This window comes from Branchiostoma lanceolatum, chromosome 16 (assembly GCF_035083965.1).
Source record: "Branchiostoma lanceolatum isolate klBraLanc5 chromosome 16, klBraLanc5.hap2, whole genome shotgun sequence".
Taxonomy (NCBI): Eukaryota; Metazoa; Chordata; class Leptocardii; order Amphioxiformes; family Branchiostomatidae; genus Branchiostoma; species Branchiostoma lanceolatum.
Window position 1 is genome coordinate 11,411,529 of NC_089737.1, and position 16,945 is coordinate 11,428,473.

A 16,945-nucleotide genomic window follows, 5' to 3' on the forward strand; every position below is an offset into this window, starting at 1 on the left:
TTGGAAATCGTCAAATTGGAATGAATCGCACCAATTTTAATAGCAAAATTGGCCTCGTGTGGGCAATCGGACATTTTCCCTTGCTGATTTAGACAAACGGCAAATGATTAACTGGTTTTGACCAATTAGCACAGTAGAATTAGAGTTGTGGACACTTAAACTATAACTGTTATGAGTAGAAGCCATGTGATCAAGTGAGAACTTTCGAACGGGAGTTTTACTGAGCAGGGGATATTTCCCAACAATATTAAAGTGTTTTTCGCGCTAGCAAAAATGTCCATGAAGCCGCCATCCATACAAGTCATATGATGGGTTGAAAACAGCAATGTCGACAAATCAGCCGACAGAAATGCTAACAACAACAATTAGAAATCTATTGCCCTCTGGGGATGTGAATTAGGAAACATTACGCCCCGCCCAGTTTGTATAATTACTCCCACCACTCGAAAACAATATAAGTCAGGAGACTCAGGTAAAATCTTCAGTGGAACAGGTGATCTGCGGACGAGAACAGCTGGCACCATCTTCAACAAGTGTTACCAAAAGGACGACTGAGAGAACCAAGGCGTCAACTATGTCTCTGGATTCCTCTTTGGAATTTTTCTCCCGTCGGTACTCATTAAAACCCCAGTTCAACCAGAGTTTCCACTTGATCACGTGACTTCTCTTCTATTGTGATGATTGGTCGAGATAAGCTGAATCGTTTGCCATAGAGCTATCGAGAGAAATGTCCAATTTTTCCAAATCGGTGTACGTCATTCACTCCAATTTGTCTATTTTCATGTTCCATACAGCCTTGTAAAAAACTACTTTCTACATATGTGCCAGGCTCTTATGCCGGGAATCAGCCACGACCTTTACAGACCCCAAGAAAATCCCCCCAACAATATTACCATGTTACTCAGTTCCACAAACCTGTTCTACATGTAGTCTTTACCATGCTCCTCCCAAGCCTGCATAAACTTTGAAAATTGTCAAATTGGAATGTATTGCACCAATTTGGCAAAATTGGCCTCGTGTGGGCAATCGGACATTTCCCTCGCCGATTTAGACAAACGGCAAATGATTAACTGGTTTTGACCAATTAGCACAGCAGAATTACAGTTGTGGGCACTTAAACTATAACTGTTATGAATACAAGTTATGTGATCAAATATAATTGAAAACGGGAGTTTTAAGGAGCAGGGGATATTTCCCAACAATACTAAAGTGATTTTCGCGCTAACAAAAATGTATTTTCCGTACAGCCACCATAGATACACATGTACAAGTCATGTGACTGGGTAAAAACAGAAATCAGCCGACAGGAATGCTAACAACAACAATTAAAAATCTATTGCCCTCTAGGGAAGTGAATTAGGAACCATTACGCCCCGCCCCAATCGTGTACTTTCGCCCACCACTCGAAAACAAATCAAGTCAGGCGACTCAGGTAAAATCTTCAGTGGAACAGGTGATAACTGGCCTCGTGTGGGCAATCGGACATTTCCCTCGCTGATCTAGACAAACGGCAAATGATCAACTGGTTTTGACCAATTAGCACAGTAGAATTAGACTTGTGGACACTTAAACTATAACTGTTTTGAGTAGAAGCCATGTGATCAAGTGAAAACGGGAGTTTTACCGAGCAGGGGATATTTCCCAAGAATGCTTAAGTGATTTTCACGCTTATTAAAATGTATTGTCCATACAGCCGCCATAGATACAAGTCATATGACTGGTCGACAAATCAGCCGACAGCAGTGCTAACAACAACAATTAAAAATCTATTGCCCTCTGGGGAAGTGAATTAGGAAACATTACGTCCCGCCCATTTTGTATAGTTGCTCCCACCACTCGAAAACAATATAAGTCAGGAGACTCAGGTAAAATCTTCAGTGGAACAGGTGATCTGCGGACGACAACAGCTAACAACATCTTCAACAAGTGTTACCAAAAGGACGACTGAGAGAACCAAGGCGTCAACTATGTCTAAGGTAGGATTTGACTTTTCAAATTGCTGGTTGTACACAGGCACTGAAGAGGAACAGCGTTAGGTATCGAGATAAAACTATGGATATTCCGGCGCTAGATTCTGCAACTAGAACAACATTACCGATCGATCTGACCCTGTAAAAGAACGATCTGAATCCGTTTAATACGCAGAGCACTGGTTTATCGTGGCGTAAAAAAGTTAACAGTTAGGATCATTGTAGACAAGACTGATTCCGAGATAACTCGGCCCCTAACCATTTAGGACAACTCGGCACCAAGCTCAGGACAACTCGGCACCAATTACTCAGTGCATGATAAGTGTATTTGAGGCTCGAAGAATGACAATTCTACCGATCGGACAGGCTAATAAGTGGAATAAGAATTTTAAGAAACAATACTCAGTCCATGAATAAGCATTTTTATATTTCCGTAAGTCTCAAACGTTACAAGACCGTCAAAAACATTTTGCGGGCTGGTGCGGCGACGCCATTTTGTTTGTATTTTCGACGCTCTTTCATGAAGTCGCTATGCTTGTATTATGTTATGAAAGTGCTTATAACTTATGACAGATGAAACTAAATGTATAGCAGTTCATTATGTTTTGTTGGACATAGCTTTAACAGTTTTTAGGTTTTCAAAACGCATTGAGACAACCGAGATGATAAAACTTCCTTATTGATATTCATTAACTACCAAACCGTTCCGACGAAGTGACCTGCAAAGAAATGAGGGTTTCACAATTTCCTATTTTTTAGACGAAATGTTTGGCAGTTAAACATGTTTTATTCCTCACATAAATCTTAAAAAGTTTATGTTCTGTTTGCTGATCTATGTCGTTTTTGGTGCTCGGTGCCGAGTTGTCCTGAGCTAGGGGCCGAGTTGTCTCGAATGGCTAGGGGCCGAGTTGTCCCAGGGGCCGAGTTGTCCTGATACCGACAAGACTTATGTTTCTTTGTTTAGGATAAGCTAGTCCAGTCCATGATAGCTCAAATATGATGTCCATTATGTGGATTCCCAGAAGATCTAAGTTTGTTTTAGTATATGTGGATGTTTTGCTATGTTCGTCACGGATTTGAAAGATTGAAACCGATTGTCAACACGTACGCTTTGGCTTGAAAGTCCAGTTGTCGACGATGCATGTCGGTGAAACATGGCACGCCCATTTTAAGATGTAGTCTATTCAGCATAGATTACCGCTCAGAGCTTAATGTACCCTACGGACTTCGCGACAGAATTCCTCTTACTTTCCTCTTACTTTCTTTGCTTTTTTGCTCCTTCGAAACATATTGATATATGCTTACTTTGCAATCGAAATCAACCCTTTCTTGTTTGTTTGTTTGTTTGTTTGTTTGTGCCTTTATTTATTCTCGAAACATACTCTAATCGGCCCTCAGGGCCGCTTTTCATAGAGGTCGAGATGAGGAGTGTCAAGGGGTCAACATAACAATAAATAGATAACTAAATGTTTGGTCAAACAAGGTGAATCGAAATTATATCAATAATACAAAGAATATATAAATAGTGAAAACACAAAAATAACAAATGATAATTCGTCGAGTCATTAATCGATAAGTCGATAATCGTTCATAAGGGTCAGTTACTGAGTCCTTTAAAGGTTACAATGGAAGTTGCTGCCCTAGCGGCCTGCGGTAAGGAGTTCCATATCAGCGAACCGGAGTAGGCTAGGGACCTCCTGTAGACCTCTCTCAATGGCATCGGTACCACAAGGAGGTCTGAAGCACTGAGTCTAGTGCTCCTGGTAGCTCTGTCCCTGCAGTAGGTGAACATTCGGCGCATGTAGGACGGTAACCGGTTGTTCAAGGCCTTGTGTACCAGTAGGGCTTTGTGGTGCTTAAGTGTTGACTTAACATCTTTCCATCCCAGACGTGCGTGGACTTCTGCCGATGGAGTAAGGTACGGGGCACGTAGGATCAACTTGCCGGCTCGGTTTTGCATCCTTTGTAGTTTCTCCAGTTCCCGATCTGACGCAGAGTCCCAGACAGTACATGCATATACGATATGTGGCAGAAATATTGCTTTGTACAAAGTTAACAGAGTAGGTGTTGAAACAAAAGTGCGGACGTGCTTTAAAATGCTGAGTGATCGCCTGAGTTTGCACAAAATGGCATTTACTTGGCACTTCCAGTTAAGATTACGATCAATTATCACCCCTAGGTATTTGTACATATTACATGCTGTTACAGCTGCCCCATTGATGGACAATTTGGGGCTTCTGCAACTGTTAAGTCTCTTGTCTGTTCCAATAAGCATAGATTTGCACTTTCCACTGTTCACTGACAATGAGTTTGCTATAAACCACTGTGTAAGAGTATTGAGATCATTCTGTAGTTTATCTTCAATGATACTGACATCTTTGTCACAATAGTAGATGACAGTGTCATCTGCATACATGGAAAGATAACAGAATTTAGCGCAATTTGGCATATCATTTACATAAATTAAGAACAATAGCGGCCCCAATATTGAGCCCTGGGGTACTCCATATTGCATTTGATGAAAATCAGAGGTAGCTCCATTTACGGCAGTACAGTGCTGCCTGCTTGATAGGTAAGACGTAAACCAATCCAGTGCCTCCCCCTGTATACCATAGCAAAACATCTTTTGGAGTAGGATCTTATGATCGAGCGTATCAAACGCCTTGGACAGGTCTATAAAAACCGCTCCTGTCAGCTGGCCAGCATTCATAGCACTGAACCACTTCTCAGTGAGAAGGTGCGCTGCGGACTGTGTGGAATGACCAGGCCTAAAGCCAGACTGGGCCTCCGTAAGAATACTGTTTACTGTCAAATACTCGTACACTTGGGAGTGTACTGTTCTTTCAAGTATTTTTGAGACAGCTGGTAGTATGCTGACCGGTCTATAGTTATTTGGTGTAGCTCTATCCCCTGCTTTGTGTATTGGTGATAGGCGTGCCTGTTTCCAGTCCTCTGGAAACTCACTTCTAAGCAAAGATTCATTGAATATGCCCGTTAGAGATGGTGCAATGATCACTGCTGCTGACTTGAGCAATCTGTTGTTAAGGTGGTCTAGACCAACAGCTTTGTCCGTTTTCAGAGCAAGGAGTTCTTGTTGGACAAACTCAGTTGATACACGGCTGAAGGTGAAACGCTCCAAACAACGGTGAACAAATTGCAATGGACTGAGAAGTGACATTCCCTTGTTAATACTCAGTGCTAACTTTTCGGCAACCGTACCAAAATACTTGTTTAGTTCATGGGCAATTTCCAGTGGCGACGAGCACATATCCCCGTTTTCATCTTTGAGACATGAAATATTAGATGACTTGGTCTTTCCTAATAGAGACTTTAATGATTTCCACATGGTATTGATATTACCGCTGTTGATTTTGTCATTCAGGTAGGTTCGCTTGCTCGAGATCATCGTACGCTTGGTGTGATTACGCAACTGTTTGTAAGTTTCCCAATCAGTTCGACTCTGGGTCGACTCAGCCGTGTGTCTCGCCTTATCACGAAGCGACATTAGCTCGCGTATATCTTGGGTGAGCCACGGCGGACAGTCCTCTCCCCTTACACGGAACTTTTTGAGAGGTGCATGTTTGTTGCAAACGGTTTCAAAGAGCGATTTCCATGTTACCCACATACTTTGCACGGAATCTAAAGCATTGATAGTGTTCCATGGAACTTTGGCCAAATCTTCCCTAAATTTTCCCTCATCGAATCCTTTGAAGATTCTTGTAGATATGTATTTAGGCGGTGGCCTTGCTGTCTTTATTCCCCGATATGTGAAGATAAGGTGATGGTCGCTAAGTGACCCCTTGTAAACACCACTGTTCGAGTGTTTACTTGGGTTAGATGTTAAAATGACGTCAATAAGGGTAGAAGACCCTTCCGTCACTCTTGTAGGTTCAGTTATGAGGTTACTAAGGTCATAAGCATCACACAAGAACCTGAGATCCTCGACAGGCCCCTTGTCCTTCAGAAAGTCACAGTTTAGGTCACCCATGATTGTCATTTCCATATTCGTATCAGATGCTTTGTCAAGAGACTCTCTGAAACGCTCGAAGAAATGTTCATCAGTGGGTGGTCTGTATGCACAGCAGACAAGTTGGTGTTTTGACTTAGGGGGGGTCAACTCAATCCACAGGGCCTCCAAACCCTCAACAGTAAGATCGCTTCTTTCTTTGAAAGATATAGAGTCCTTAATGTAGAATGCCACCCCACCCCCATGTCTCGACCCCCTGTCCTTCCTGAGAAGAAAGTACCCCGGTAGCTGTATGGTATCATCTGGGAAATCTTCGCTCAGGTGGGTTTCGGTTAAGCCAATTATATCCATTCTACTTTCTGAAGCAAGGATTTCTAGATCAGCATGTTTTGCTGGAAGACTGCGAATATTCTGATGAGCCAACATGAGACCTTTTTTATGTCCTTTCTTAGGTGGACAAGAAGTAGAAGGCATTTGTTCCAGAGAGGCGTTCGACATATTAAGGTTTTCGGGAAAGTTTAGGCGATCACATTCACATTTGAAGCACGACCATTCCAGGTCACTCTTTTCAACATAACATTGAAACATTGTGTGTGACATAGCTGAACAACTTTGATGGTACCATGTAAAGCATGTCTGGCATTCAATTCCTTTCCTTACATCTTTACGACATTCACCACATGGGTCTTTAACAGTTCGACTACTAGGACCAGGATTTACTGGAATATCACCGGACAAAAGCAATAATACAAATGCACAAAACTGAAACTTGCTACATTTCCTTCCTGGGATCTGCATACTGTTGGCCTGTTTACTACGGACAGCTAACAGCTGATGCAGAACGTAAACATACTTCGATACAGCCAGAGATGGTGTCTGTCGAAGTGCTACAGCGTCGTTAAACGAATCATTACTACGGATTGCCGACTTAGAAAAGTACAAAATCAGGACAGCTATTACTGCCAATTTTACACAGGAAGTGTTATTGATTTTATAGCATTTGGAAATATCTAATCCCGACATCATCAATGCCATTTCGAAGAGAAACACGGTGGTAATTTAAACTATTTCGGTCGGGCGCGCCAGCGCTTTCGTATGCTAATTTCGTATTGTCCAGTGACCCACTAGAATACAATAAATACCACTAAGAATAATCGCAAATATCTACTCACAAAAGATACTATATATACACAAATAATTTCGACCTCAATCAAGCACAAAATAAACCGAATTCGAGAGTGTTTACAGGCACAGTAATATAAAGAAAATAAGAGTACAATACCTCCATGGTGAGGGGCATGCCCTCCCCACTGCTAGCGTCGAACCAAACAAAATGCGATTTAAAGTGCTAAAAGATTCTTTTCCACACTAAAACAGTCCAGCAGGTTTCATGAAGGTTTAAGATAGGCAGATGAGGACTAAGTAGTTGGTGGTCATGGAAAGGGAACGTAGAATTTAGAGCTGGCCGACGAAGCCTGGGAAGGACGATGCTCCCGCCATGGTGACCCCTGACACCCCTCTTCTTAAACTTAGACATATGAAAAAAAGAAGGGTGATGCCTTTGTTTAGCAAGCACCATTAGTTGTATCTTCTGTAATTGCAGGAGAAGTTTGTGCGTACCAAGCCCCACGTGAATGTTGGAACCATCGGCCACGCGGATCATGGAAAAACCACGCTTACTGCTGCCATATGCACAACACGTAAGGGATTTTTTAAACAATGGTCCATTGTAAATTATCATTTCTATAACAGTGAGACTACATGTATCTAAGATATTCCGGTTTCTAGCTTAACAAGTCTATTCTTAAACTCACACTGGATTTCGTTCGAACATCTACCTATAAGTTCTAGCTTGGCAAAAACTAAAAAAAAGACCGTTCTCTCTCTTCCTAACTTTCCATATCCCTATTTATAATTAGTTTGTTGAAAATAGGCCACAGTTCGTAACACAGTACATCGATTTTTTTGTTCATCTAGTGGCTAAACGGTATGGTGGCCAGGCAAGAAACTTTGATTCCATCGATAACTCTCCCGAAGAAAGAGCTCGAGGAATAACCATCAACACTGCACATGTAGACTACAACACTCCAACAAGGCATTACGCTCATATTGACTGTCCGGGACACGAAGACTACGTCAAGGTAATAACCCCTTGTTTCATGTATAGAATTACGTCATACGTGTAGTGCAGGTTAGTGTCAGCACACATGGTAGACATTCTTATCGGACAGTCATGAATGTTTCGTGCAAACTATACCTTTCTTTTGACGGAAAATGTTGTCTGAGAGACTTGTCTTTTTTTTTTAAATGGCAAAAAATACGTCGTACGTACTAGTATATGTACACGCGCGCGGCATACGTTTTTTATGCTTTTTGTGCCAAACACACCAACATCAGAGACTGAACGTCATCGTCATGCTAACGACCAGGTATCTACCTTGAACTTTAGCCGTTATAGGTCGTAAACTTGCATATTCTATTAAATGACCTATGACTATGTACAGTACTGTTAAACATCCAACACTATTATATTTCCAAGAACATGATCACTGGCGCAGCAAAGATGAACGGGGCTATTCTGGTTGTATCCGCTCCGGACGGACCCATGCCGCAGACCAGGGAACACATCCTACTGGCCAGACAGGTGAGTTGAAACACAACTTGGCAACTGTAAAAGCCTTTATGAATTCCGTTCCTAATTAGTATCTGAATCTTTGAAACCTTTGATAGAAATTAAACATGTAGCAACTTTAATTACCTTCGATGCAAGTGGGAGTTCGTACATAGTGGTGTTCATGAACATGTGCGACATGGTTTCAGGTGGGCGTTCCGTACATAGTGGTGTTCATGAACATGTGTGACATGGTTTCAGGTGGGCGTTCCGTACATAGTGGTGTTCATGAACATGTGCGACATGGTTTCAGGTGGGCGTTCCGTACATAGTGGTGTTCATGAATATGTGCGACATGGTTTCAGGTGGGCGTTCCGAACATAGTGGTGTTCATGAATATGTGTGACATGGTTTCAGGTGGGCGTTCCGAACATAGTGGTGTTCATGAATATGTGTGACATGGTGGACGATGAAGAACAACTGGAGCTGGTGGAGATGGAAGTTAGGGAACTTCTGAGCGCGTATGACTTCCCTGGGGACAGCCTCCCGGTTATACGAGGATCTGCATTAAAAGCCCTTGAGGTAAGTTAGACAATGAAAAGAAATTCAGTCTGGTCTTATGTTCATATGCCATTTCATTTGCTTGTTGGGAGCTCTGAATGTAAGTCAGACACTGGAAAAATTCCTTAAGTATGTCATTCGCTAGTCATGAAGGTAGTTGTGGAGTACAAACTTTTGAACTGCATGTAGTTGTACGTGCAGTTGAGAGAGAATTTTACAACCACCAAGGGCCTTGCGGCTCTAGGAATAAAGCTTCGTCTCCGGTCATACCGAGAAGGATGTAAGAAACAAGTACTGATCGACCTATACATGCACAAAGTTAAACCTGTTTCCTTTCGATCACTATCATTCAAAATCTTTCAAATCTTTATTTGTCTAAACCAACATCGCAGAAGTACATACAAACATACACTGCTGAATTACGTTGATCTTACGAAACAAATCGTTACACACAATATTACACATCGTTCATGATGCGCACAACAACTATGACGCAGTCTGCAATTGTCTGTTGTACAGACGGATAGTTTAGGGTAGAAATGAATTGTACAGTCTATTTGTCCTAGCTAATTCAGTTATTTCACTTCGGAATGTTCATTACCCTTGGTAAGCACGTATGTGGTGAGTTGAAAGACCAGACTGTTGTTGGAGCAAATTAGAACACATGTGTGACACCACGTATACTCTAGGGTGTACAAGAGTGGGAGGAGAAGATCGTTGAGCTGGCGGCGGCTCTTGACAGCCACATCCCTGAACCTGAGCGGGCGGTAGACAAACCGTTCCTGATGCCAATCGAGGACGTCTTCTCCATCCAAGGTAAGTGTATTAGTAAGTGCCTATGTTCAATTCAATTCAATGTTCAGTAATATGTGAAATAAGATGCATAAGAGCACTGACGAAAACATACTTGCTCGGATATCAATAGAAAATATCCAAAACGTAAGAGAAGCTTGTGGCTTTGTATGTGTTTATTTGAATATCCTATCAAGCCACATTCTGTTAGCTAATGTCTTTTAGTGCCAGAAACAGAATTAAAACGTTACTAATAGGACTGAACCACTTTTTGAGTTGACTTTGGATGCCTCCTATGCCATCATCACTTGCAAGAGCACAAAACATTAAGCATTCTCACGTGACACCAGATTTAGAGATGCTGTTCGTCTGTAGGTTGGGCAATAAATTGAGTGCACTATATCTAGAAACAAACATATTTTGTTTTACAGGTCGCGGTACAGTTGCGACAGGCAGGATTGAACGCGGGATCCTCACAGTTGGAGACGAAGTGGAAATAGTTGGGATCAAGGAAACAACTTGTACGACTTGCACAGGTTAGAAAAGCAACCATGACATTCTCCTTCGTCACATACAGTACAGAACCTTCGTGTCACATTGTTTTGCTTTTTTAGAATAGTAAGTAAGTGAGATGAATTACTGTTCGCAGGCGTTGAAATGTTTCGGAAACTGCTGGAAAGCAGTTGTTCCACCATACCAAACAACCATTCATCAAAACGATGTCCTTGTCATGAAACCTACCTGTCAAATTTTTCTGTTTTTCTTTTTCGTAGAGAGCTAAGTTAACTCAATTTCATGTTCGCAGGTGTTGAGATGTTTCGCAAACTGCTGGACGAAGGCAGGGCTGGTGAGAACGTCGGTGTCCTGCTGAGAGGCACGAAAAGGGATGAAGTGGAACGAGGCCAGGTGTTGGCCAAGCCTGGAAGCATCACTCCTCATACCAAATTTGAAGCTGAGGTGGGTGTAGTGAGTCTGACTTTCAGACAAGGGATATCACCTTATACTAACACACTGTGATCCGTGTTCGCTCTGCCACCATGTCGGCATACAAAAGTAATTTAAAGGAACAGATTTCTTACCTAGGGCAAGTCATAAAGGAAATGTTCCTACTGTGACAAGTCCAACAGTTTGAGGGGTGGGTTGATCCCCATAGCCACATAAATTCATAAAAGGATTAGACTGTCTTCCCAGCCAAGAACAATAGCAGGGACCAATTACCATAATAACTATCAGAAAATTCAAATTTTCTCTGTACTGGTTTCCATAGGAACATTGCCAAACCATGCAGAATAGATTAATTTTGTATATAGTTTTACTGGGGTCTTTGAATTAAGCTATACACTGAATCAGGTTCAACGACTTGTGAAGATGACATCTTAAATCTACGTTATTGTTCATGTACTTGCACAGGTGTACGTTCTGAGTAAAGAGGAAGGCGGACGTCATACGCCGTTTTTCAAAGGATACCGACCTCAGTTCTACTTCCGGACCACGGACGTCACAGGAGACATTTCGCTTCCCGAGGGGGTGGTAAGTTGTGTAAACATAAGTCGTCATGTTTACCTCTATTTAAGCAAAGCGCCGTTTCTTCTGTTGCTTCTCTCTCATAGTCAGAGTTTGAGCTTTTGTCCTTAGAATATAGATTGAAGCCGTGACATCGTGCCCCAATAGTCACATTGTGACAAATCTTAAGGCGAAAACATACAATTCTATCTTACATTACAAGCATACTAGACGTGTCGGCAGGGCCCATTGAGGTACAGACAATCCTATTAAAAAAGCCTAACAAATCGGTTTTCCCGGCCTTTCTTACTGAGATACAAACCCAAACCACTGACAAGTAATCATGCAAACCGTCTCAAGACCTGAATCAACTTCTGACGAAAAGTTCAGATATGAGTAGAGTGACGAGTTACTGACACTGTACTTGCTATATCTAATGGAAACGATATGGCATAATCTACTTCGCTATACATAACTTCGTGAAGATTGGTTTTTGTTTGAAAGATAATCTGAGATTGTTACTGAGATACGAAAATACACCATCTTGTACTATGCTCCGGCACCCTACATGTTAGAAAATAATCAATAAGTTTGCCTTTCTCTGGCTTTCCACAGGAAATGGTGATGCCGGGAGATAACGTCCCGATGACAGTAACACTGATCGCCCCCATCGCCATGGATGAAGGCCTGCGGTTCGCCATCCGTGAGGGGGGCCGGACTGTCGGTGTCGGGGCCGTGGCTAAGATATTCGACTAGGATTAAAGGTACGCCTTATATCAATCTACCATTTCTAATCTCTAATCTCTAAGCATGCTTAAACGATGAAATGTATAGGAAAGAAGACAATGTTGCCTCTTATGTATAAAGCCATAAAATTCAATATTAGCACAAAGGCTGAAAATGTGTGCAGAAAAATCTTAATGAATTCTAATGAGGTCTTTCCTACGAATGTAAACGTTGTTAAAATATTTTCCCTGTACCCATACCAACATTGAAGCAAAACATGAAACTCTAATTAGCAAATTCAACATGTAGTTCGACGATATCCCTTCAGTTATAAAAATGACACCTGTATTGTTAACATTTGTGTCATTTGTCATTTATGGACATATGTGCTGTATCCGACCGACAAAGCTATGTACAGATAGTTCCTTAAATTACTTGAAATCTACTGTTCTGATTTTTCAGGCTTTTCGGGTGACAGAGGACTTCCTCCGGCCGGTAGCTGCCTCGACTGCTGAGCTGTTTGATCCCAGTAACTAGTAGTAAAGTAGAGTGGCATGTAGTCAGTTGGGTTATGGGTGCTTTCTAGCCAGATATCATCTATATCATGAGCTTGTTCATTCTTTACTATCGTCTCCATGCTTATTTTTTTCTTACATTTAAGCTTTGTACTTTGTGGTAAAGAGAATAATACAATGTTCTTCACTAATGACATTGTCTATCAGAATGTCTTTGATTGCGGTAGTCAAATAGTCTCTGCGGTCTCTATCATTAAAGTACAATTTACAACAGAAAGTTGTGTCACATTACATTATGTTTAATGTGAGTACTTGTCTTTTTAGCCCATTCATTAAGGTTAATAAGCTTTACATAGAGTCAACAGGGGTCAGGTCATCAAAGAAAGCAACAACTGTTATAACGAAAGCTTAGCTTATATTAATCTTCTTTCTTTTATGAATCTGTTCTTATGCTGAAGTAAATCATGGAAAAAAAAATATCTGCCATCCAAATGTCAAGACCAGATCCATCGGGCCAAGAGATACATTGAAAAAACTGCTACGATAGAATTTTCTCTTAAATCATGCTTATGTACTCCTATTTTGCATATGTAATTGTGTGCATCTTTGTCTAAGCTACCTACATGCCTAAAATCATGAAAATCAGTTGTTCCTTTCTTCACTTATCCTCTTCCTAAATTTCTTACAAAAACACCATTGTAACTCCAAAAATAGCCGCTAGGGGGGTAAAACGTATGTCACTCCTTTCCGACCACAAGGGCTATCTACCACCCAAAGAGTTTGACTATAATAGGTCCAGAACGACAGATATCAAAACCAAAGGTTCCGCTGCAGTACCTAGGGAACCAACGAGGGGGCCCAAACTCGAGTCATTTCCAGTGTTTACCACATCACACCAAATATGAAACCAGTACATTTAGACGATCTCGAGTTATCTTCTTGACCAAAACACACACACACACACAATCACACACACACACACACACACAATCACACACACACACACACAAACGCAGCTGAAAATATAACCCAAGCGACCATGGAGATAATTGAAAAAAACTATTGCCCTCTTGGGAATTGAATTAAAAAACACTACGCCCCACCCTGCCCGGCCGTGTAATTGCAACCACCTTGTCCAGATACTAGTCTCCGTCGGTTTGCATGACAAGGTATATGTCCTTGCTTATGTCTCCGGGACCTTCACCTTTGACCTGCGCATGCAGTTGATCCGGTGTTTGTCGACGACAACAGCTAAAACAACTCTTGTCACAAAGAGGACGATTGAGAAAATCCAACGCGTCAACTGTGTCTAAGGTAGGATTTAGCTTTTCACCTTGCTGATAGGGTACGTACAGGCACAGGCTGAAGAAGATTAATGTTAGGAATGGAGACACAAAACTTTAAAGAAGGGAGGCACTCTAGACTACATGGTTGGAGGTCAACTCGGCCTTAATTCAATTCAGCAACTCGGCCTAACAAATAAGTAACAAATTTCCTGTAAAATCATTGTCAGTACAATTCGATTTGATTCTGGAAGAACGCGCATAATCCGTTTGTGCAGGACATTTGCTCACCTCGACCTATACGCAAAATCAAGTTTATCATGTTAAAAACCAAATGTCAATAAGGCCAACTATAGTTAGAGACCATATTGGACTCACCCCCCTGTTGTATATATAGACTCTTCCAGGGACCTCCGAGGAGGTCCCGAATATAGACGAGTAGAGACATGAATAAAGACATGTTGGAACTGTCTGCATGGTCGGTGAGCGCTCCTTGATCTAATACCGGAGATACCCCTACTAGGGGTGAGGGACAGGGCAGAAATGGCTCGTTACACTATCATCAAGATATTTATGCACAATTAAAAATGATAGAGATGGAGGGTCATTAGACTTATGTTTCCCTCCGTGAATAATTTCAAAATACTTGATTGTGAATAAAATAACCTTGCTATTATGTTTCCCTGTTTGGAATAAGCCAGTGGCGGGATCCATATATTCAGATTACCAGAATACCTGTGTATCTGAATACATGAACAGCCATATAATTAAAACTCTCCAGCTGTTTTTAGAAGATATTGAGTTCTGTGACTCCCTCCAAGACTCCGACGTCCGTCCTGTGGGGGGGGGGGATGACTGGGCCTGAGCTAAAGGTTATGAAATCTAATGATCCGGTATTTATCATTACTTTATCTACTAGTTTTTCAACAAAGTCAGAGAGGAGCAGTGAGGAGCATCATGGTAATTAGTCACATCGTGGGGATTGCTGTGATCTTGACGGTCGTTTTCGCCGCTGAAGGAAAGTATGTTGGTGAGTTACTCGTCTCTCAATCTTTACATAAGAATACTTTACTTTTAATCTTCACCTATACACTGCTGGATAAGGAGTGGACTGTGTCTTTGTATAATCTTTGGCTGCTGTTTTTGGATGGCCCTGGCTTGCCTTACTTTTTTGTATTGGGGGTCGTCAGTGACTTGTACAAATTGCAAAATCAGAATAATATTAATTACTGAGATATTTTACAGCACCACTTATATCAGCAAAAACTTTGTTTATAAAGCTTATTTCATTTCAAAGAGAGCTGAGTGTGGTTGAACAAGAGATACTATGAAGTCCTTTTCCTTTCTTTCGCCATTTCTAGATTTTCTCAGGAAATATGAAAGCCATTACTCTAACAAAATGTTATCATTTATATTCCGTATATAGTCAGTGTTGCTCCTTTACAAACATTCTAAATTATCCCCTCTGAGGTACACTCTAACCTTTGTGACTTGGGTGGCGCACGTGGCTAGATGATACATGTGCCTTTAAGTTAATCCTTGTAAAATCTCCTGCAACTTTACCTTTGTTATTGGATTTTCAGACGCAGCCAAGGTGGATCCGAATGCAAAGGTAGGCAGCAAATTCTTTAGTAGACGTACACACCTCTTTATCAAAAGTAACATCCATCATGATTACGATTCATTTATTTATTTATCTTTAGGGTAGTCCCTTCAGTTAATGCAATAACTGATTTCCAAGGGAGCCCTTGAAATTACAGATAATAAATAAAGGTCATAACATAAAATGATAATAAATATAGGAATAATACAGAACAAACTCGATATGGCAAACAATAGCACTGAAATCATCAAACAGAAGTTAACAAATGGTGTTGAGACGATGAGCTTTAGCCATGAGCGTTCAGGCTTTAATCTTAAGTTCCCTTTCATCAGGTACATGAACAACACAGATATTCTGAGCAAATTAACCTTTATTCATATTTTTGGATATATAAGTAGTTAGGTCTTCTTCCAGGCGAGACATGTACTTATCTTATTTTGCCAGCAGAAATGAGATGTGACAGGTCTTACGTTTGTGCCCGTGTAAAAAAACATTTCCTGGTTGATTATACATTTAATTTATTTTTCATGTCCACCTTACCTCAGCTCGGCAAGACGAGAGAGAGGAGGGAGGTCAGTTATCCTTAAGATTTTGATTTTAGTAAGATAACATCCGTTTCTGTTTGTCCCTCAAGGATTTAACTTAGGGCCCTTAATGTAAGTCAAACAATAAAAAAATTTCAGTCTGTGTTCCTTTTCAAATACAATTTCATTCGCTTGTTGAAGAACCACTGCAGGTAGTTGGCAAAATGGTAACTATATATATGTATGGATTTTTTTAAAATTCAATGCAACTGTGCACTTCTTGAAAATGGTATCACAAAAACATCAGAGGCTCTTCTTTGGTCTTTGTTCATAGAGGGGGGGGGGTTAGAAATATGATACCTATACATGCACAAGTTAGAAACTTTTCCTCCTGATCACTATCACGTTTTATTGCTATGGTAATTACTCATCATTGCCTCTTTTGGGATGATGTATTTGCACGTGACAATTGTCGTATGTTCACTTGCATAGCCATACCCTTGTGCATATGTATGTATCATATTCATGTATTATGCATTTATGTATAATATAATATTGTGTACTTACTATCTATATATTCATGTTAATGTTATGAAGTAGAAGACTCCACATGAGCGATCGTGCTTGATGCCTTATACTATATATAATAAATGTGAATAAAATATTTTTTTAGAATTAGATAAGATAGAAAATACCCTTGGTAAGTATACATATGTCATGAGTTGAAGGAAAGGAAACTGTTGTTGAACAATAAGCTTGTATCCATGTACTCTAGGTTGAAGCTCTTGACAGGCACATCCCTGGATGGCACATTCCTGACAGGCCCATCCCTGACAGGCCCATCCCGGAACGGGTGATTGACAAACCATTTCTCATGCCAATCGAGGATG

At 41.0% G+C, this 16,945-nt stretch overlaps 1 protein-coding gene across 1 annotated transcript; it reads left to right on the forward strand.

Annotated features, from left to right (window-relative positions):
• The first annotated feature begins 1,842 nt into the window (after positions 1 to 1,842).
• LOC136422252 (elongation factor Tu-like) lies at positions 1,843 to 12,936 on the forward strand. The gene is made up of 11 exons (XM_066409901.1): positions 1,843 to 1,976; positions 7,541 to 7,637; positions 7,915 to 8,078; positions 8,477 to 8,581; positions 8,966 to 9,130; positions 9,799 to 9,925; positions 10,333 to 10,437; positions 10,707 to 10,858; positions 11,312 to 11,431; positions 12,020 to 12,168; positions 12,593 to 12,936. Exons 1-10 carry the CDS (start codon positions 1,968 to 1,970, stop codon positions 12,158 to 12,160), a joined length of 1,185 nt encoding a protein of 394 aa, XP_066265998.1. The 5' UTR covers positions 1,843 to 1,967; the 3' UTR covers positions 12,161 to 12,168; positions 12,593 to 12,936.
• The last annotated feature ends 4,009 nt before the right edge of the window (positions 12,937 to 16,945 follow it).

Bases quoted from the DNA above. Each gene is read 5' to 3' on its own strand.
- LOC136422252 (XM_066409901.1), top strand. The intron at 9,131-9,798 runs GTAAGTTAGACA...CGTATACTCTAG, and splicing joins CTGCATTAAAAGCCCTTGAG to GGTGTACAAGAGTGGGAGGA. The intron at 9,926-10,332 runs GTAAGTGTATTA...TTTGTTTTACAG, and splicing joins GGACGTCTTCTCCATCCAAG to GTCGCGGTACAGTTGCGACA.